General features: G+C 42.0%; 1 protein-coding gene and 1 long non-coding RNA gene across 7 annotated transcripts in view; one reads left to right on the plus strand and one right to left on the minus strand.

The window, feature by feature from the left end:
• Window positions 1-22355, minus strand: part of pde5ab (phosphodiesterase 5A, cGMP-specific, b) — a 73327-nt gene that overhangs the window by 31699 nt on the left and 19273 nt on the right. For 3 of the 5 annotated variants that reach the window (XM_058624185.1, XM_058624187.1, XM_058624186.1), the window contains exons 2-7: window positions 14949-15465; window positions 13849-14022; window positions 10507-10596; window positions 9758-9829; window positions 9560-9649; window positions 8790-8927 (exon numbers count right to left, since the gene is read on the minus strand). In XM_058624185.1, coding sequence (XP_058480168.1) covers window positions 8790-8927; window positions 9560-9649; window positions 9758-9829; window positions 10507-10596; window positions 13849-14022; window positions 14949-15465 — 1081 coding nt within the window. Of the gene's footprint in view, window positions 1-8789; window positions 8928-9559; window positions 9650-9757; window positions 9830-10506; window positions 10597-13848; window positions 14023-14948; window positions 15466-20502; window positions 20852-22355 lie in introns of those variants that run through there. The other 2 variants (XM_058624184.1, XM_058624183.1) reach the window with 1 other exon arrangement.
• Window positions 1-22355, plus strand: part of LOC131456142 (uncharacterized) — a 67647-nt gene that overhangs the window by 18234 nt on the left and 27058 nt on the right. The window lies entirely within an intron of this gene.

Consider the following 22355-nt stretch of genomic DNA (forward strand, 5'->3'; position numbering starts at 1 on the left):
AACGGGACATTGATCTATTACCTATCAAGCCATCCCAGAACAAGAGTTTATTTCGACATTCCAGTGCTCCCTTTGCCTTTCCCCCTTATAGGGACTTGTTTTCTTTCAACCTGCACTTCCAACCCCTCGCAAAAGGATCCTTTTTCCATTTTTAAGAGGTGGGGACAGGATGTTAAAGATAGACAAGGCTTTTTTTTCCTTTTGCCTTGCACACACACACACACACACCTTCAGTCTGTGGCATCAGTTCAATGATCTATCTAGGTGAAGGTAATAAAGCTGTTTTAAAGAGAAAGAAAAAGGACCTGGCAATGTTATGACATTTATTGGAGTCCTTGGCAAAAGGAGGAGGTTTATAACAGGATGACATGGGATGATGGAATTTTTTTCCCTGCCTGTAGGAATATTGAAATAATTCAAACCTGCTTTCTTATATTCCTTGGAAGCATCAGTAAAGGCTTTACGTACAATGTCAAAGCGGGACAAAGGGTTTTTGATGTGCACTTATCAGAGTCTTGGCCAGATACATAAATCTCCTACTGTCCGCTCATGTTATGATGTGATTTGTGTGTTGCATGGTGGAGCTGGGCTTTGGACAACGATAACAGAGGAAAGGAAATCAAAGTCTATCATAACAAAACTTAAAACTTATACTTTTACTGATTGTTTACTTAAAGGCTTTTGCTTCGAGTGAATTCTTGCAGTCATATCCGTAAGCATAATCGCCTCTGGGTATCAAAGGCATCAGTAACATGACTATAAAGTTACAATTCTTTCAGGCTGATTAATACAAATGGATAAACTTTAACTGTGCGCCAAAATTCAAGATTCCAGAATGAATTATGAGCTTGGCTTGAGATTAAAAACACAGACATTTCGATAAGCAAAAATAAATGTGTAAACTGATAACACCTAAAGAATAAAAGGGGTATTGTACTGGATAAAATACTAAATAAAATAGAATGACAGCAGTTTTCATGTCTCTTATTGCTATAAGTTGTACTTGGCCTGAGAAGTCGATCAAATCAAAATTATCAAAATCAAATCAAATTATTCGGTAAAGGCAAGAGTTCAAAGTCAGTTTGAATTCATTTGTTTTGATTGTCCGTTTGGAACAACCACCTCATTCTCCCCCTGGCTTTGCCTGGGAATCTTTTGGTGGAGAGAAGGCAGCAAGGTGGCGAAAGAACTCTTGGTCTTTACATCTTTACCTTAACCTGTCCTTTAATTTGATTTAATAAAAAGGTCCTTTTAATTTGACCACCATGCCATATCAGAATTAATGTTATCAGAATTGCCAGATCACGTCAGCGGATGGTTCTCGGAAAAACAGCTTGGAATGATTTTAAGGCAAGGAAACATGAGGGTTTTGGGGGGAAAACAGGAAGACAAACAGAGAAAACTGAGAACTAACATCCGCAGGGATTTGTAAAACATCTACACACACACACACACACAAACACACACTGCCTAATGTGTTTCAGGAGACCTGTTGCCCATTCTTTCATTTATTTCTGCTGGAAACACAGAAGAACAAAACACAGATGTCAGACTCTATCACATAATCGCTTACACACGCCATACGCATGCCGGCAAACTCACAAAAATAGTGAATTATGCAAAAACACATACAATACTCACACATGCATGTAATCACACTTGCTTTAAATATCCCATACGCACATAAAAAACATGCAAATGTGCCGAACCCTGTTTCCAAAACAGATGCCACACAGTGCAGTAAAGTGAAGTGAGCCAGCGCAGGCCAACATCTAAAAAAAAAACAACCATGTTATCGTTGGTACGGCCAGCGTTACGAGACAAGCATTTACTAGATTTCCTCCAGGAAAGCGTCTCTCCTGGAGGAAAGGCTGCGCTCGCGGCCGCAGACCAGCGAGTCCGACTTGAGAAGCCACAGGCGCTGACACTTGTATACAGACGGCCGTCTCACAGATAAGGCCAGTAAAAGTCCACAATCGCAGAGTAAATGTTTAGTAAGAAAGGGGAGACAGCTCGTCTGGCAACCCAGAGGTCATGAGCGGGTCACGCACACAAACTCCTCACATATAATATGTCATGTTTAAAGTGGATCGAAGCCTGTAACATCTCTATAATATGGCATCTACATTTATGACATTTATAAATGTAGGAAAAAAAGGAATTTTCCTCACTTCTCTCTGGTGGAAGAGTTAATGGAATTTCATTCAACGTGATTACAGCATTGGAAAATGACATCAACAGCAATGATTCAGTGAGATTTACAGGTCAAAGAAATGTGAATATTGCCAGAAAGTGCTAGAAACTGCACTATGATTATTCCTTTTAGGAATCATAATTGCACCAATTTTTGCCTAAGAGTCATAATTCAGCGATACTGTATTTCAGGCAACATCAGCAACTGTTTGGCTGACAATAAATTATTTGTCCGATTAGCGAAACAACTGAAGGAGGAAAAACGGACGTAATGAAACCAAACAACAACAAAGGAATGACAGTGTTGTTCTAGTTGTTCAGTGTTGTTGTGGTAAAATGTACAAACATTTTTGTTTTTTTGTCTTCTGATTTCCCTCTCCATGTGACGAGTACTAATTACTGCCACCTGCTGATCTGGAGAGTTACTGCAGTACATGCCTGAAGCTCTTACAGTACGTTAAGTGCGACATTTGTGCTAAATTTGGCCAATAGAGAGGCAACATGCTTTTATGTAAAAAGCTTCACCGCGAGGCAAAACACAGCGTCCGCTTTTAAAAACCCTTGTCAGGTTTCAGTTGAGCTCTAGTGTCATATTGCAACGATTTAAAACAATTAAGGGCTGTTGTAGCCCCTGAGGGGTTGGAGGTAGTCTCCTTTGCACAGTTAGTAACCCAGTTTTCAGTACTTGGAGTATAAGCTCCTCGCAGATGAACCTGAAAATAGTCTCTGTAAGCGTTTTTCAACATTGCTTTCCATTGTATGCATTTTGGATGAGGCAACAGCTGGAAATCTCAAAACATGAACATGCAAAACCAAAGCTATGAGCAATCTTGAGCATCAACATGAAGATTTTCTCATCCTTTAGTCACCACAAATTGGAATTTAAAAACATTTTAGCTGTTGGATGTTGATGTATGAGTGTAGTGAAAGCTGCTTTTATAGCCTGGACAATGTTTTCAATCTCAGTTTTGCTGACCCTGTTTTGAAAACCAGCAGGGAAAGTCAAACCCCATTGTTTTGTAACCCGGATACAAACCACTTCAGTGGTATTGCATTCTCCGTCCAGTTAACCCAGACCTTAACACAAACACTGAATGGTAAATTGGCGATGTAGGTGATACTTTGTGAAACCAATATTTACAACAACTTGACATTCAGCCGCCAGCCCACTGACATGAATCCTCAGACTGAGCTCTCGTTGGTGAGGTTGGTGGTAAGGCTGTAAATGGCTGGGCGCGGCGCACCGAGCCAAGCTAAATCGTGTAGGTAAGGAGTAGATAAACATCAATTTAATCCTGTTTATTGGAAAGTATTAGCAGAGAAGAAGGAACGCGGCGCATGTTTGGATCTCTGCTGAAGAATGAGGACAAAGTTTTGCAAAAATATTCTTGTCCCAGAACATAAAACAAACGTTAACACCGTAGCACATCAAACCAGCACCCACTCTTCAGCTGCTAAACGGACAATTATGTGCATTGATGTTGTCACTTTATGGCTTTGGTGATTAGAATAGCGGAGCATTCACTAACGGTGTTTACAGAAGTGGAGTCAGAATAGCAGACCTGTCAGATGCATCCATTTTTCGGTTGAAAGGCTCTGAGTTGTGGGCAGTAAATGTTCTGAAGTGTTAGGCAAACTATTGTTAAGGATGGTTTGATGTGATGTTATGGCGTGGATGATGTGTTGTTGTTGGAGGTGGGATTCTTTGTGCTTTCCATACAACTCTACCGCTATATCATTAGCTTTCACTTTAAATCTGTGTATAAATACAAGGAATGTCTGTCTGTTTTCAAACACGTCAGGAGACTTACTAAAGGATTTAAAAAATGCGGGAGACCACAGACATAACAAACTTTGTAACCGTTTTTTTCAATGTTTCAATCCTGAGAAAGCACAGACGAGACAGTCCAGTCAAGACGCAGCACCACACACTTGGTGTTTAATCCAACAGTTTCAGGGAGGAGATTTGAGGGATTTTGGATCTCACAGAAACTCGAGGCGGACTGTCAATGTCAGTTAATAGCTGTTGTGTGTGCCATGTTCTGTGCTGAGAAACGCAAAAAAAACTGTGAGAAGACACGATCAACTTGGCTTGTACAAGTTATGGCTCCAAAGAAAAGTATGCAATGTCCGTTTCCTGGTCAACTCGCTCTCATTGATTGTTGCCTGGTTCTGCTCACGGCCCCCAATCACAAACATGTGTAATACTTAAGATTTGAAATCCACGGTTTTCGGAAAGGGCCGCATTGGGACCGAAGTCTGGTCAACTATCCTCTAGTGTGGGGCAGGCTTTGGCCCACACAAGATGGTGTTTGGATAAGAAATGAAACGGTTGCGTCGCTTAAAGTGACAATTATGCTCGTAAGAAAGGATTTTCGACATGCTGGCACTAATTATTGATTCTTTAATTTCAAATATATGGTCCTCTTCACAAATTTACTGCCAATTTGACTCATTGTAATACTCATCACGAGTGTAAGAGTAACATGAACAAAAGAAAAAAACAAACAAAAACAGGCTTGAACAAGAAGTTGACAACAGTATAATGGTTACTCCTCCAAAACATTAGCTTTTGGTCAGTTGATTTATTATCTCCAATATTTCTATTATTTTCTGTGCACGGTTTGTGTTATTATTTTCAAAACTGAATAAATGATGACCAAAACAATGCAAAGGACAAGTTGTAATACATTTTTACCTAATTAGAAAACAGATTAAATCCATAAATCAGTGTATAATGATTACTGCAAATTTTTATAGCTTTAATTTGATCATTTTTAACACCAATGATTTTCATTTTGTAATTGCCTCCAAGTTCATGGGGAGCCATCTGGAAAAGGTTTACATTATTACCGTTCAAAAGCTCTTAAACCATATAGAGTTGTTTGTTTTTTTTTCCTCAATTACCCAGCTGTTTGGTTCATCGAGCAGCTGTTTCGTCTTCGCACAGGCAGTCTTACTCTTCAGGAGGTGAAACATTTATGACTCACACATCTTCAGCCTTGATCACGACGGAGACCGAGTGAAAAGAATAAATGATGCAACCAAACATCGAGTGCTTCTGCTTTTACTTTTTAGTATTTTTCTACGACAAAATGATAGTTTTTGTCTCATCGCATGCACTGGATATTAGCTCTGTCATTTTCTGCTCTTGAACTCGCCATGAATCACCGCCTACCTTCTGAAAAACTGCTGTTTTGTGGTCCATAATGACGTCAACCTCACCGCCCTGCACTCCCGTTCTACTTACTCCATAAATACAGCACGCAAAGGCAGAGATGGGCAGGGAGAGGTTCTCCTCTCCTCTGACCAACGCTGTGATAAAATAAACTGTTGCTTGAGGAAGAGCACTCAAATTAATTATGAGAGAAATATCTCACACTCTTGACCCATTTACACAAAATGTACTCTAGGGATTGGCCAATACTGTTAAAATCAGTGGATTGGATATCGGATAAAAACGTAAAATCCGATACAATTTTTTTTTATTTGCATAATGGTATTGGTGTGAAGTTTTCGGAAATTTAAGGTGAAAATTGGCCATTCTAAGGGTACCCAAAGGGGAACATTGTTATTTTTCCACCATAAATTCTTGATGGGTAAATTATAAACTTTTTATAGCTTACCTAGGTTTTTATCACATTAGATTTGGCATTATTAGACAAGTAAATACAGTAAAAATACTGTTACGCTGATGGAAAATTATTGTAGCGTCCTCAATTTTGCATGTTGGCCGCAAATCATAGCGCAACGGGCCTGTATACTACTATGCGCTAGCTAGAGCTAAATATCGCATGCGCAGACTAAAAATCAGCAATCGCATTTTAGCTGAGTCATGTTGTGGACTGTTTATTTTGTGCTTTATGGGAGGAGAATATTTGTCACAAATTTTGAGAATTATGTTCGAAATAGCTTGAAATGGCACAAATGTTCTATGGTAACAGCTCAGTATCAGACACAAAATGTGGTATTGTGCCATCCCGACAGACTAAAAACTCAATGTTCAACATTGAAACTTTAGTGGAGAGTTGTTCTGGTGCAAGATCACCCGTAATTACTCAGACATTCCTCATGGGGGCGACAGACTTGCCGCACTGGAGCTTTTAGTTTCCTTTTAATTACTGCACAAACATAATTTCAGAGTAAACGTAAATGCACCAACTATCCCCGTGTATGAATGAAGGAACAGAGAGCAGAACTGACTCGGGCTGGTGGAAGCCTGATGTTTGGAATGCGTGGATAATGGTGAACTGAGTGATGCCCTGTGAGCACAAGTTTTGCACTTACAGAGATGTAGCAGTAGTTTGACATCGTGTCAGTGTGTGTGTTTTTCAAAACTCTTGATGCCTCTGAGGACGACACGCCAAAACAAATGTTTGTGCCCAGCACAGGGACTGACCCTGTGTGTGTGTGTGTGTGGCTGTAGTAGACTGTGAGAATTTTAGGTTCAAACCTGTCTTTGTGAGGACATTTTGGCTGGTCCTCACAACATTAAAGGGCTCTTTTAGGGAAAGAATTGGGTTTGGGTTCGGTTAAAGGCAGAGGAGGAAAATAATTAATTATATTTACTCGTTTTACTGTAATTGAGTAGGCTTTTGTGTACTTGTACTGTTTAAATTTGTAATTTTACTTTTTCTTAAGTATGTTTTTTGTACTGTACCTCACTACATTTTAAATCACAATGAGGGCAGGTGAAGTGGTGTTAATTAAGGTCCCTGAGTTAGTGACATTTGTGACCTTTGACCATGTTGACTGATACATTATGTGTTGACATTTGTCAGCACTTTAATTTGTAAAGGTTTGTCTTTAATCAAAAACAATTCATGTGAGATTTGTGTCCCCTTGTCCTTTTTGCATGACAGAAGAAAGAACCCCAACCCTACTTATGGTTAAAGGTTAGGTTTAAGCAAATAATTGTGATAGTTAAGGTAAGGTAAGTGTATGTGTGTGTGTGTGTGTGTGTGTCAGATATAATTCATCGCGTCCGCAGAAGCTGCTTTTCATTTCCTGCCGTTAAACTCTGTTTCACTTGTCGAAGCGGTGAAACTAAACAGCCGTATGTTGCAGTCACTCTCTCTGTTATTACATTTTAACAGCTGCAACTTTTGACATTGGCTGTTCTCAAATGATTTAGAGCAAACACAAAAAAAGGTCAGAAAGTGGCAGTGATTTCTATTTCTTTTCTTGTATTTAATTCTGAATTTGTCATATTTCTAACTCAAAATATCTAAAAATGATGGAATCTCTGTTGTATATGTAAAATTGTGTGTTTTGTAAAGTATGAGAACTTTGAGGACAATTCCTTTGATTCTTCACGACACCCACATGTCACCAAACCCCTGTCTTTTGTTAGTTTTTGTGACTGAGAGGCAGAAAATCCTGTGCACTGCTGCTCCACATCACAATCACTCACTCCCTTCCTCCTCACTGTCTCATTTCACTTTGCACCAGTCTGTGCATCTGTCACTTTTTCATTTTGGTCCTGACAACTTATTCTCTCGTGGCTCTGTGTGTGTGTGTGTGTGCACAACATTCACCTCTTTGTTTATGCCACTGAATCATTCATTGTTCACAGAGACTCTATAATCACCTCATATTTTGTCAGTGACCGTAAAAATAAACGGTCCCGATTGTTATATAGTGCAGTGGCATACGTATAACCTCTATCAGTGTCTACACACCGGAGTGGAATATCACAATTTTAACCTTCAGACGTAACAACTGAGCAAATACAGCCATTTTTGAATACCTTTGAAAACAATCCCACATTGGTTGCCCTGATTTATGATGATACTCCTTACAAAGTAAACTATTGAGTGTGTTTTACTGTTCATTTAAATTTCCTTTAATCAAAACCTTGTTAAAATGTAGTCTTTATAGTATGAATTTATTTTCATGGAATAAATTGCTGTACATGTACCAAGAAAATACCAACACTCAGGCAAATAAAACAGAAGCAGAAGATTTGAAAATAGCAAATAGACATAAAAAACAAAGGTTATTGTTATTATTTGACGGACGGAGGCACATTTTGTATAATGTTATCCATTCCATATTACGGTTGGATATTAGAAAGATTCAAAAATTTCAAATTGGATACAATCCAATATATATAACGCAGATGTGTTGTCAACAGCGATACGCCGGTCGTTAAATGGAAGCCAGAAATAAACTGTCCCTGTTTGCTCTTTGTGACAATCACTGACGTGCGTTATCATACGGAGTGTTTTCGTGCTCATACTCATACTATCATCGCTGACCTGGAGCACTGTTTACCCGTCATCCATCACGCAGTGAAGGGAAGCTCATAAACTCGAGGTAACATGGAGCCACTCGTCTGAATTTACGAGATAAAAACAGTCGGCGTCATAAAAGCATAGATTTTATCGTGTGAATAATGTGTATTTTATCTGGCGCACTGGATATGTCAGGGAAGAGGCTGTGTGTGTCACTGTAGGACCTTTTCTGGCATAAACACTGACCTTGTCAGGACCAGTAGTGCCCATGGAGACCAAAACCTGGTCCTACTGATGCAGAACCTCATTTTTTTTTTTGAGGAGCTGTTTAGTTCAGTTCTAGCATGTGCATCGACTTACCATTGAGTCTTCATCGGCAATGAAGACGGTACAGGCTTGGGCCTGCATGAAGGACAAGATGGTTCCGGCGATCTTCCTCAGGAGAACCTCCAGACACTGCTGCTCCTCAAAGATCAGACTGGCCAAGTCCAACAGCACCTGAACAAGGACACAAAAACCATCACATATAGATTGTTGTGTCATACAAATACTTTTACAATACATATAAATACATAACAGTACATCCAACAATAAAAACATATAGCAATAAAACAATAAAAGTTCAAGTCACGGTCACAGGGTTCAGTGCAAGGTCACTGAAAACACTAAAAACATGGGAACCCTTGTCAAGTAGTTATTTTTGATGTACTGAATCATTAAAATCAGTTGATTAAAAGGATTTGACAGTCACTGAACTGAAATACGGCTGAATGGGTTGTGATTCGACTCATGATTGCCGGCTTTCAGCAGAGCTGTCGCTAAATACACCAGATTCCTCTGTTAAATATTGAGATTTTAGACATTTCCTTCCTAAAGGTTGGAGATTAACACATGTTTTCAGGATTTTTAGGTCTTTTTAATAGTTTGGCATTGTTCGGTGTGATTCTTGTGTCAGACGTCTTGCTCATGCCTCTTCGAGTGAAGACACTCTCTGACCAATCGATGGACAGCAGTCTGTTGACGTCACGTACCATGGAGTGAAAAAGCGTCAATAGTTGCGTTATTGAAAAACCTGATGGTTGCGGGGAGAAAACGACCTCCTTATCATTACATGTATTTCTTCTCTTCACCTGATTGCGTCTGTTTTCCAGCTGCGACGTCTCGTAGAGCTGAGCGTTGTGCAGGACGATGCCCGAAAAGGCCAAATAGGCTGAGAAATCCTGTGAGGGAGGAACACGACAAGACGTGAGCGCGGCGTGAAAGGAAGACTGAGGATGAACTGATGGAAGGAATGAAACAAAACGTTTCACAAACTGAGTTTTACCCACCTTTTCATCCTGTTCAGTGAACGCACCGTCCTCCCCACATTTCTTATTGATAGCCTGAGCCACTCCAACTACCTGTGATGGAAAGAACACACGTTTGGATGAGCTGACACCAAGGGTCAACCAACAAGTCTCTGATTGCCAATCAACGCCAAAGCCCGAAAGATGAGAGTTGTAGGCTGATGTTTCCCAAGTAGCTGAAAACGTCAGTGGTATTGACCACGTAAAAAAAGTGGTAGCGAGCCGTAGGAATTGTGGAGGTACCACAAGCTGCTGTTTACTGATTGTTTTTTGTTTTCGTTGAGGAGGATTCAATGTTCCATTAAGTCGGTAAACGGTATAATGACAGACTCTATGTGCTCCAGCACGTTTTTAATGACATGTCGTGTCAGAGCCTCCTCTCTCGCCTCTACAATGCATTTGAACAGATTATCTGGCCAAATTATCCTGTAGTGTGACGGATTATCAGACGCGATTTTAATATCATTGGACAACTGCTGGGTGCCACTGTTTTATGTCCAATATTGATATTGGTATCTACCGAATAGGACTGAACGATGTTGAATCTTATTGTGATTATTTTGACTGAAATTGCGATGATGATTCGGAATGGTCATTTTTACATAATTAATCTCATTTTCATCTAAATCCCACATTTAAAGTGCTGGTGACGTGGGATGCTACAGGGACCTGACGCGCGAGTATACCAGGGTCCGCGATATCCGACAGGGCCTTCAGTTATGTGCTCTCACCTCGTCTCTGTGGTTCTTGATGGGCAGACAAAGGATGCTCTGGGTTTTGTAACCTGTGATCAGATCGACCTCGGCGTTGAACCTGGGGTCCTGGGGGGGAAGCAGAGCACGGACGTCAGACAACAAAACACACTCACACGCTGGTTCGTCGTCGGTTAGCTGCGTTGCGTTACTTCTCCTGCCCAAACACTCAATGACTCAAACTTGAGAGGGGAAGAAAGTGCGAGCAACTTCAGTCCTCATCTGTATTCAGACGCTCAACAACCAGCCCCGCCACCTACACTCAGGACGACTCCAGGTCCGATTTGCATAAAGAGACAGATATTCTGTAGTGGCTCCACAAACGCAGCCGCCACCGTTATGCAACACCGAGTCCCACTCGGAGTCTTACATATACACGCTGTAATTTTCGCGGTGCTTGGAGTCCGCGACGAAAGCCACACGCCGTCTTCGGCGAGTAAATATTGAATTTAAAGGTAAGTGGCTTCCGAAAGGCATGTCGAGGACCATCGGACAGAGGCATGTTGTGTTCAGAGGGTTGTTCTCCTGCTGGGCAACTCTCCCACCCACCAGCTGACCTTTAAGCACTCGGCTAATCACTGTCCATTAACATTATCTGCTGAACTCTAGAGGTGTGTGTGTGTGTGTGTGTGTGTGTCCCTCATCTGCTCATGGACGTGACAAAACACATTCCAAACAAAGGCTGTGTGTGGTAAGATAACATGGTTCCTCGTGGTCTGTGCGCTTTATTTTTTTTACTTCACAGGCTTATATAAGAGACAGGACAGGCCTTTACCATTAACATTCCCGTGTACATCTACACATTTGCTTCAGGAACGCGGCGGTGACGCTTCTCACTCACTTCTTCATCACTGGCAGGGGGAAAGGCTTTAAAACCTTGAGGGCTACACACATTCATTTCCAATGTAGCGTCAGAGTAACACTGCATGAGTGTGTCTGCATCTTGCTCTTCAGCCACAGTGGACTGAGCAAATAAGCCATAAACGTAAACATTAAGAATAAGAACACTTCATTTTAGGGCTGCAACTAATGATTATTTTCAGTAATTCAGTAATTCTTTGGTCCACAAAATATCGATCCGTGTTTCCCAAACCTCCCAAAATATTTTTTTTGTTATGTGGAGCAAATAAAATAAGCCAATAGTCACATTTTAGACGCCGAAAACACAGAGAAACTGCTTTTCATGGGCTGGATGTTAAAAGAAAAAAAGTATAAGGAAAAAAGGCACGAAGTATTCTAAATACACTGCAGTACATGTCCTGTACAAGTACTGCAAATGTACAGAGAATAATTTAGGACTGGAACAAACGATTATATTTCCTGTTGACTGCCGTTTCATACACCTCGAAATACTGATCACGCTTTAATGATTTCTGGTTAAATGGAAAACATTCCCATTTTAGAAGCTGTTGAACGTTTTAATTAGTACAAAAACACTCAAACCAATGAATCGATTATGAAAGTAGCTGAATAGTTAATTTAGTAATTCATTAATAATCGTAATAATTGAAAGTAATCGTTGCAGCTCTATTTACCCGTTTAAAACAAGATTCCAGGTCAATTACAAAAGAGAAACCCAATAATCGATTCATTTAGTAATCGTTTAATAAGTGCATAATCAAAATGAACATCGACTTAAAATGAATGTTCATAAACTACTTGCGTCTGTAGATAAATGTGTGTGTGTTAAAGTAGGTGTATCCTGCTCCTTAGTGTGCGTGCGGCAGTGTGTGTGTGTGTGTGCAGTTGTACAAGAGCAGAACCTGATACTGCTTTCAGGAAGTCATTCTGCGTCATCTGAGGGACTCCCCCTGTTCTCTGATTGGATCTTAAGCTTTTCCATTAGTGCGCTCAGCACTAATTTCAGCAGCGCGATGACACACACACACACACCTACACACACACACACAGAGGTTTGCACAGCTATTCTCTGAAGGACACAGCTTCAATCTTAGCCCTAAACTCAACCAGTTCTTCAGAAACGAGGTTCTGCCTCATGAGGACCAGGTTTTAGTCTCCACGTGGAGGTCAGCGTTTATGCCAGCAAAAGGTAAAAACAAAAACAGGTGCTGCTGAACCATGATGTACAAAGACATTGTTTAAAGATAGTACCATGGCAGAGGAGCGTAGAAAAAAACTGTAACTTCAACCACGTGCATCTTTAAAGGTGATTTTGTTTTGTTCAGCAGTTCAAATGAGGACACCGATTCATTCAAGCACACAAACGCAACAAAACAAAACACGTGCATTCAATTATAGCCACAGACAGTATGCACTCCCTTTACTTATTCCGTATCCTCTCTCTCTTTCGCACACACACACACAAACATCATGTAACTCGACCACAGCACACACACGCTAACACAATTTCACGCCTCCGTCCACCTCCCTGCTGCTCTCAGTCTATTGAAGAGTGTTGCAAATTAAATGGTGGGAGGCAGCTGCAGGGGTCAGAGGTCACAATAGCTGAAATCCAATCCGCAGCTACGTAGAAACTAAATAAGGCAGTGAGTCGAACTTATTGACATATGCAAATTAAACCTTACATACGATACGACAGAATCAATTCTTTTTTAAATCATAAATAGCAGTATGATAATATAACAAAGATGTATAGATATTGATTATTTTAATCAGCTGACAGACTACCAAGTCCAATAAAAGACACAATAGGCGACAGTAGCTACGTCCCAATTAAATTAAACTGAATAAGCATATTTTTAAGTATTCATTTCAAGTGTGTAAAATAAAGCTTCTCCAATTATATTAAAATTCCTTAAGATGAGGAAATGAAGTTGGGAAGAAAAAAAAGAAAGAGGAGCAGTCTCCTGCTGTGAGGCTGCAGTACCACTGATAGAGAAGGAGGGAGACAGAGAGCAGTTTTGGTCCCCACTAAAGTGTTTGTTTTAGCAGAAAGATGGAGATTTGCAGACTTTAATATGCAGTTTTTTCCCATACTCATTTCACTGATAATAGATTTTAAAGTCAGATTGGTTTGATCATTGATTGGCGTAAGAGAATGGCCTTGTTTTCGAAATCTGATCACCCGCAAGGTCAATACACTCAACCTGTCAGGGGTCAAAGCAAAAGAAGAGAATCGCGACTGTGCCTGTGTGTAAAGATGAACCGTCCAGACAAGCACTTTGACCTACTTGTCCTTCTTTTATCCCTCTTCATGCTCCGCACTCACACCTGCTCTGTCAGCAGGAGCCATCGACTATACCCCCAAAGCAAACACGAGCCTGCGTCTCACACGTCATTAGTGGCTGCAGCAGCGTCTGCACTGTCCCCGCTAATGTGGCAGAGAGTAAACAAAAGTACCTCGTATGCGTTCTTGATATTGAGCAGCTGTCCCGTCGCGGCGACGTGTCCCACGATGCCCTTGTTCCACTCCAGACGGATGCAGCTACTGGACGACTCTTCCAGCGTGGATCCCTCGGCCACGTCAAACAGCCGGCTCACCAAGAACTTCCTGTTGGAGCTGTCCTCGCCCACCTGAGACCACACACACAGTCATATGCTTAGCGCCATCCAGGAAGATTAAATATTTAACCCTTTACCGGGCAAACAACTATATTCAGTAACTTCTGCAGACATCCAGAACCGCGTTACCGTGTGCTACCCCAAGATCTTAGAAACACGTATATTTCAGATCCAGCTACGACACAGAAAGTGCCATTGGGAAATTTGACCAATCAGCGGAGGCCTGTGGTGCTCAAAACTTCAAAAAGGACAGTCATACGGCTTGGTCTTCTCCTGCATCTATGGGAAAATCTCAATGGCTAATGATGGAAAGTTGATTAAATCAATCAGGTGTGTTGGAGCAGGGAAAACATCTCAAACATGCAGGACAGGGGTCCCTGAGAACCAGGATTGGGAAAGACCAAATATAGTGAAATCAGATGAATATGAAGGTACAAAAACGAATGTTTTTTAATATGCTGAGAGATAACACTGATTTAGGTTGAGGGGAGGAATGATCTCCCATAGAACAGCCAATAGAAGGCACCTTCTCTCTGTGAACTGCCCTGTGATTGGTCAAAGTCTCCCATTACAAGTCAGCTTGGCCAAAGTCTGGAAACAGAATCTGGCAGTGGCTCTCAAATGAGGGTCAGTGAGACACTAACAGGTAACTGTGAAAACATCCAATAAGTCCAATAAAATGTAAATAAATGCTCACTTTGTAATCTTCAATTGTTCATAGACTACTTTCTAATCAAAAGAAATTGCTGTACACTCAAATTATTGCAAAGGAAATACATGAGGTAATAACCTAAATATGTTGTATCTAGTCCTGATCTTTGGATGATGAAAGAAATGAAATCCCCTGCTCTAAAGAACTATGGTCTGCCTCACCAGCTGTGGCTGATCACAGTGACCCCTCCCTCCCTCCCTCTCTGCCACTTCCCCGACATTCCTACCAGGAACAGCGAGTAGCGGTCAGCAGCAATCAGCTCATTGATGTGCAGGAAGATCTTGTGGCAGAGTGCTGTCACATCCAGGTGACTCGACACTTCCTTCACCAGCTCCAGCAGCCTGGCGCAGCGGTCGCCCTCGGTGCCACTGCCTCCCCCGCTGCTGCCTCCACCTCCGTGACCGCCGTCACCTCCAACATGGCCGCCCTCGCCCATCACCGGGCCACGCAGAAGAACAGTCTCGCGGTCTGCGTCGCTCAGAAATGTCAATGAGCCCTCAGAGTCTTTCACCACGATGGGTCTGAGCGGGCGGTCGAACTCTGACGCTGAGATTTTGCGAGTAGGGGTGCTGGGGGCCGGGCTGGGGACTGACCCTGGGGAAGGGCAGCGGTTGTCCAAGAGGGTGATGGTTGGCGGGAGGATGGTGGGTATGGTAGACGAGCGCTGCTCTAGAGGATTCTCTTTGGAGGCCGATGGTTGGATGGTGTGGACGCGCTCAGCGAACCAGGCATTCACCATCTCCCTGTGCAGGAAGAGACTGTGTCAGATGCTTTGACATAATGTGACAGGGTGATAAAGACCACAAACTGAACAACAGTGAATTAAGTGCATGATTAGTGTCACCTTTCGTAAACAAAGGGCTGTCATTTTCAAGACGAACGTGAAATACTTGAATGCGCCAACATCACTGTCCCTTGCTTTAGGATGTATATTTGGACCTCAAATAGGTTTTAAAGCTTTGTGTACTTCCCTCGGGGTTAGAGCAGGTGAAAGTCAGCCCTAGTAATCACTGCCTAAACTCCAACAAGACAACAAATTCTCCTGTTTCTGCACCAAAAGAAAAGCAGAAATGATTCGGAAACAGTTTGTCTGACTGACTGATGCTGCAGCACAACAAGGACAGTAAACTCTGCAGAGGGAACAGCTTGATAAGAGTGAGGTGAGGTTTTGAGCTGCGGCTTTATACTGAAACCTGATCAACTGGTTTATCAAAACAACACTAGAGACATTTAACAGACGACAGCCCAGGCGGCACACACTGCTCTGCAGTGATCAGGTTCAGCCGTGCAGCTGCAGGACCGACGGTCAAACTTTTTGAGACCATTTGAGTCATGAAAAGCTGCTTTAATGGCATCTTAGTATCAAACAATCAGGCAGGAAATGGGCATCCTCTTTAATGATTCATAAACTGGTCTTTTGTATCTGGTTCCAAAATGGCTAACCATCCTGGAATAATGCAGGCTCATTGCAAAGATTAACTATGAATAAAAAAAAAGGATGTGATGAATTGCTAAATAGGCCTTGTTTGCTGGAGATGCAGGTAAATATAACCACCCATCAATCCACCTGCCACTCCAGCTAATTATATGCTGTTGTGGAGCCACTTTTTCTCTCTTTTGCCTATGCACATTATATGAAAACACTTTTTTCTAAACGACAGGAGAGTGCAAGTGAATGCAAACCAACACAGCCAAACCGGGGAGCAGCAAATCGCACCGTAACAAACTCACGGATAAGCAGGAAAGCACACCATGAAATCAGATGTTTCCATTATTTATGCATCAAATTACTAACTCAGTCCAGGAGGAGAGAAACCAGAGGGACTTCTTTAGCTGAACACATTCTGTCGCTACCGTGAAGCTCATTACTCGCCGCGTCTATTGCTGCGTTCAAGTGCAACTTGTAACTGCGACATGGGACGTCAAGAACAGGACACCCAGAACCTGGAGCTCTCTGAAGACTTGTCCTTGTCTCATGAACATGGTAAACAACGCCATTTCACATTTGTATACTGGGTCCAGCAGTTCCGATGGTTCCCAAATACAACAGGCAGAACCACTACCAAATTGTGATGCTGCTCTTTGCTCTAGAATCTAACAACTGTTTCCTGAAGGTCTGAATGTTGCTCCCACAAAGCTCCTCCTTGACTTGAAGGAGCAGTGGCTCTACTCCAAACCTTCTCAGGATGAATTGACCCTCCGTCCTTTCTCTAAGGCGCAAACCAGACGCCGTCATTTCAGCCACTTGGATCCAAAGCCTCATTCCTTTGGTCACTCACCAAAGCCCGTGGCCGCCGCTTAATCAAAAGCTTTGACTTTTCGGGTCTCATTGTTGAACTCAGTCCATGCGCTGAGCTGCTTTTGTTCAGCTCATGCGTGTTGTCGCCACTCCACGCCACTAATGTGGATATCTGCTGGATCAAACCTAATGTGATCTTGTGTGTGTCAGGGCAGCATGTTTGTGTGTGAGCACCTAATTGGATGTGATAGCGGAGACACTCTAATCAGCCAACACACGGTATAATCAACCCCTGCAACCCAGTCACACGCACACAGACATCTAACAAAAGCTCACCTCATAGGAAGTAATATATATTATTATTATATAATAATATATAATAATTGCTTTGCTGCTCTATCTCACAGCTAGAAAATAAAGTTTGTCTTGTTTTGTAAACTGCTCACTCCCTGCACCAAAGTCCATAGAGAAAATATGGGATTTTACATCACAGCAAACAGGAGTTGTTGATCAACTGCTGCCTTTATCAGTAAGTTCAAAGTGTTATTTTGTGACTTCTGTGATTGAAATCCTTCTCTCAGATTTACCTCAGTGGCACTAACTTCCCAAATGAGGCAGCAGTAGACCAGCACCACCTGTGTCCAAATGGACTAAAAACGCAGATTTTCTCTATGGAGTTTGGTGCAGGAGAGGAAGCAGTTTACAAATCAACAGAAATGCCACGTTCCACTATGAAAAGGCTATCTAACAGTGAGCTACAGCGGCCGACATGTTCTTGAGATAGCCTACACTTGAACAGATGTCGATTTTATTAGCGGTAAGTCGTTTGTTACGCAGCTAAAGTGAGTTTTTTTCCCCCTCTTTGTCCACTGGCATCCATGTTTTCACTGAGCGCTTACAACCACTCTTAAAAAACCTGAAGCTGTTTTTAACCAAAGTTTTCAAACAAGCTGAAAGTCACATCGTGTTTTCCTATCAACGGCTCCATTGGACCCAAAAAAAACTAAACAGTAAAAGGATCTGGCGATGACATTTACCATGGTATTTTTGGGCCATAATTCAGGCAAATAAAACCCCCCAAAAAAGCTCCTAAAAGCCCCAGAGAATGGGCTGTTATCTGCGTGCACTGTGTCAGAACCGGTCAGGTTGAGTCCTCTTTACTCCATCACCCGCTGAGCTGCCTGCCCTCCCCGCAGAGCCCGACCCTAATGTATCCACGGGAGGTGTGGCTGAATCAATACCTCTCTAGGAAAAATGCCTCTCAACCAGAACGGCAGACTGGCTGACGTGGGCAACCGCCTCGCGCCATGCCAATCAACTTTTTCACTCTTTACAACACAGTTGACAAACAGCAGGAGAGGAAAACATGTGACGATCCTGTTTATGGAAAGATATTTTGACACTGAGATCAAATCGAGATTTTTTTTTTCTTTTGGGCCGGAGTGGGATAAAAAAAGGAAACCAAGTGAAGTTGCCATGGCAGTTTAAGTGGATAATGGGGTCTGAATGGGTTTGTCACTAAAACAAACAGACGTGGAGTGTCCTGATGAAGTGCTGCCAGGCTGATGAAACGCCCAGATATGCCTGCTGCAGGAAAAACAGAGAGCCTTATATAGCTGCTGAACGATTTGGAAATGAAATGGCCAATTTTCTGAGCTTCTAAATTTGGAGGAGGCTGCAACAGAAGAAAAAGCAATTTCCTTTAATGGCACAAGCACCCGACGTGGAGGGGTGGGCTTGTATAATTATCACCGAGGACCCATTGAACAGAATGCTGTGAATTAAACGGCAGTAAAAGTTAATGTTTAAAGGGCCCTGTGCAACTCTCAGAGCTGTTACTGATTGCACGGCGGCAGGCGAAACGGTAGAAAGAGAGAGCTGAGCTGTGAGAAAGTGGACACACTAACCTTGTTTCCATTGAAATAGTGTCACAAATTGTCTAAAAAGACACGGCACACTCGTCTTCCACTGCTCATGAATGAAAGTTGGAAGTTTGTAGAAGTAAGGGGTCGGTGGTGGCAACTTTTAAAGTCCAGCCCACGACAGAAGAGAGATATAAAGACTACGTACGGTGAATAAATAATAAAGGTTGAGGAATGCTGTCATTTCCTCTTAAGTCCAGAAATTCTTTGCTTTGAAGAACTGAAAAAAAGGTTTGCATTAAAGTTTAAACGAGGTGACAAATTGATAAAAGGTAGAGGTTTGCTCCATGAACTGCAGCACTCGTTGAAATAATTACCGATATGGAGTCACATAATTGTGATTTTTGAAAATCAGAAGCAGCAATAAAACTCTGCGATGACTCATGAGTGTGAATATCGGGCGTTAGGTAGCGCACAAGTTTGTGTCACCCAGAGGGATCACAAGCCACAACTTGAACGTAAATAAAGAGTGTCGCGGCCTAATCCGTAGTGGGAACCCGATTTGTTCTAGAGTACCAACTAAGAAATGTCTTTATTGCTAGTGTTAAAATACAGTGGTGTAAATAAAGTAAGTAAGTAAATGTCAGCCACAGACTTTTCACAGGAGGCAGATTTACTCCCAATCCTCCTCTTCCTCACACACACTAGTATAGTGGAATTAGATTAAGATGGAGCGAGACTCTAATTACTATTATTTCATGTACTATAATTTTCTTTTTTTTTTACACAGTAGAACAGTATTTCTGATTTCCCTCCGAGTACCACTAGAGGAAGCTCACGTACCACTGGTGGGACACATGCCACAGTTTGAGAACCGTGGTACTAAAAAAGTATAACATTATTTTATTTAAATTCCCTAAATTGACAGAGAACAATTTTTTTTTTTTTTTTACAGTTTCAATTTGCTGTTGTGGTAGTTTCCTTGTCGTACCTCCTTGTCTCCTTCCCTCTCCCGAACGTTCTAAAGCCAAATGCTTAATCAACCAACACTTCTGTCTCTTCCTCAAGTGTAAAATCTTTAATACAATATTGCAATAAGACTGTTTCCATTCAGCTTTTGTGTGGACAAATCGACTTTTATGGACTCATGGAAACACACCCACTGATGCGCCAACTGTTCCAGTTATTTATGTATTTATTTTTATGCAATACTGCATAAATATTCATTTTAATCTCATACAGTTTATATAAGCGTGAATCGAAAGCCAGGTCAACTCTTACCCCCTTTTTTTCACCCCCAAAATATCACCATTTCTTCCCACTTTTTTTATGCGTAAATCAAAACATACAGATGGACGGAACACCTGACCCCCACCTCCTGCCCTCCCGCCCCCCCCACCGCAGGATGCTCCCTGTGTTGGATGAGACCAGTGCGCTCACTCCCTTTGCTTTAACAGAGAGAGAGGGTAAAGTGATACCTGCAGCACAAACAGTCCAAAACTAACAAGAGGCGATCACACAATCACAGCCGCGCGCACTCAAAAGCAAACGGACTTTTGTTTTTATTTGCACAGAGAAAAACTACACACTCACATTCTGCCTGTGCAGGCTACACACACACTCACACACACAAGTGTAAACACAGTGATTAATACGGGTTGACTGTGCACCGCGGTTACCTTGACGCTTTCCTGATAAAGTAGGAGTGAGTGAACTCCAAGTGGTCGTCCAGCCACGCTTCCATCCTCTCGCGTTCCGGGGAGCAGCAGCAGTCCTCCTCCTCCTCCATGGCGCAGAGGAAGCCGACGACAGAGGCGCTGCTTACCGTCTACATGAAGAGGCTGTGCGCGCGGATGGAACGCGGTACCGAATAATGAGCGCGCGCGAGAGGGAGAGAGAGAGAGAGAGAGCAGGTCAGAGGAAGAGAGAGTGATCGAAAGAGAGAGAGAGAGGAGCTATACAGGCTGGTCGCTCGGTCAGTGCACGCGGATCATAAAGCTGTGACTGTTTGTGCGCTTCCTCTTTGGCGAAGCGACTGAGAGGGAGAGAGAGTGAGAGAGTTGCCCCCTCTCTCACCCTGTCACGATAAAGGACGCCACAAATACACGCAACAGTGTACACACACACACACACACACACACGGTGTAGATAAATAGATAGATATTCCAATTCATTCTTTATTACACATAAAGTGGTTTAACGCAACACTAGACTCCAAAAGCACAAAGAACTTGATAATTAATTAATATAAATAACTATTCCCAATTGAAATTGTAATAAATATAAACTATAATAAAAAAACATATTTATGACGCAAAAAATGAAGTGGTGGCACAACAAACCCTAACCCTTAAAATGAATATATTTATTTTTACAAGAATAGCTTCTAAAACACAACATTATATTATTGTTTTGACAGGAAGTAGCCACTCTTTACACATCGAACAAATCAGGTTCATGATACCAGTTGGGTAGAGATAACATAATATTAATATTTGCTTCTTGCACTAAGTCTAGGAATGCTGTAGTTTGAAAGTTTCCAAAGCGAGATGCTGAAGCAGGAACAGTGTCAGCAAAATCTCAAACATGCGCTTCTAGAAGTCGCTCAACCCTGACCTTTACAACAAACCCTAACTCTGAACATGTATTTATTTTATAAGAATAGCTTCTTAAACAAAACGATGTTATTAAGTCCAGGTCCTCCCCATCTCCTCACTGGGGCTGTGGTTGAGAACACGGAGGCTGTAGACCTAACTGCTAAACTTCCTGTCAAATGTGTGGATGGAGTTCTCGCCGGTGGGTTCTCTTGGAAATGTCCCAGACTGCGTTCACACCAGTCCAAACAAACCTCATCAGGGGCAACCACTCAAAACAACAAAGCTCCTGGAGAGTCACTGGATACATCGTACAGCGGTGTTTTCATGTGTGAAATTGACAGAGATCTTCTTCTACCAAGGAGCGATACATTACACACATTCGTCAACACTTCAGTCAGAGTAGATGTGGCATTCAAGCAAGTTAGACGTCTTTAGGAGTTGACAGGTCATCATGTATCTGTCTGAACTGACTATATACGGCCTCTATAAAAGTACCATGGAACAGTCTCGAGGGAAAAGTTCTGGGAAGGTTAGAAGGATGTTCCCATGAGGTTAGAAAGTAACGTTCCCTAACATTCCCACATTCCTCTTAGGGTAGATTTATTGTTGTAGTTTATGGAATGATCCATAGTAGATGAGTAATTCTACTTCCATAATGTTTTATGGATGTGTTTCACTTTCTGATAGCTGCGTGACACTGTTTATGTAACCACAAATGACGGTTATGTCAGGACCTTCTGGGAACGCTCCAGGAAATAATAAAAAAGAATAGTTGAACATTTCTAGAATTATCTTTAAACAGTGAGGTACTTGAGATTTCTCCTTGTATCAAACTGAGAACAGGCAGGCCATCAAAAACGTGGCCTTAGACCCAATCCTGAAAATGATAGATATTGTCAAGTTTCAGACCGGAATCTGACCACAGACGGGAAACG

Source organism: Solea solea, chromosome 3 (assembly GCF_958295425.1).
Source record: "Solea solea chromosome 3, fSolSol10.1, whole genome shotgun sequence".
NCBI classification, from domain to species: Eukaryota; Metazoa; Chordata; class Actinopteri; order Pleuronectiformes; family Soleidae; genus Solea; species Solea solea.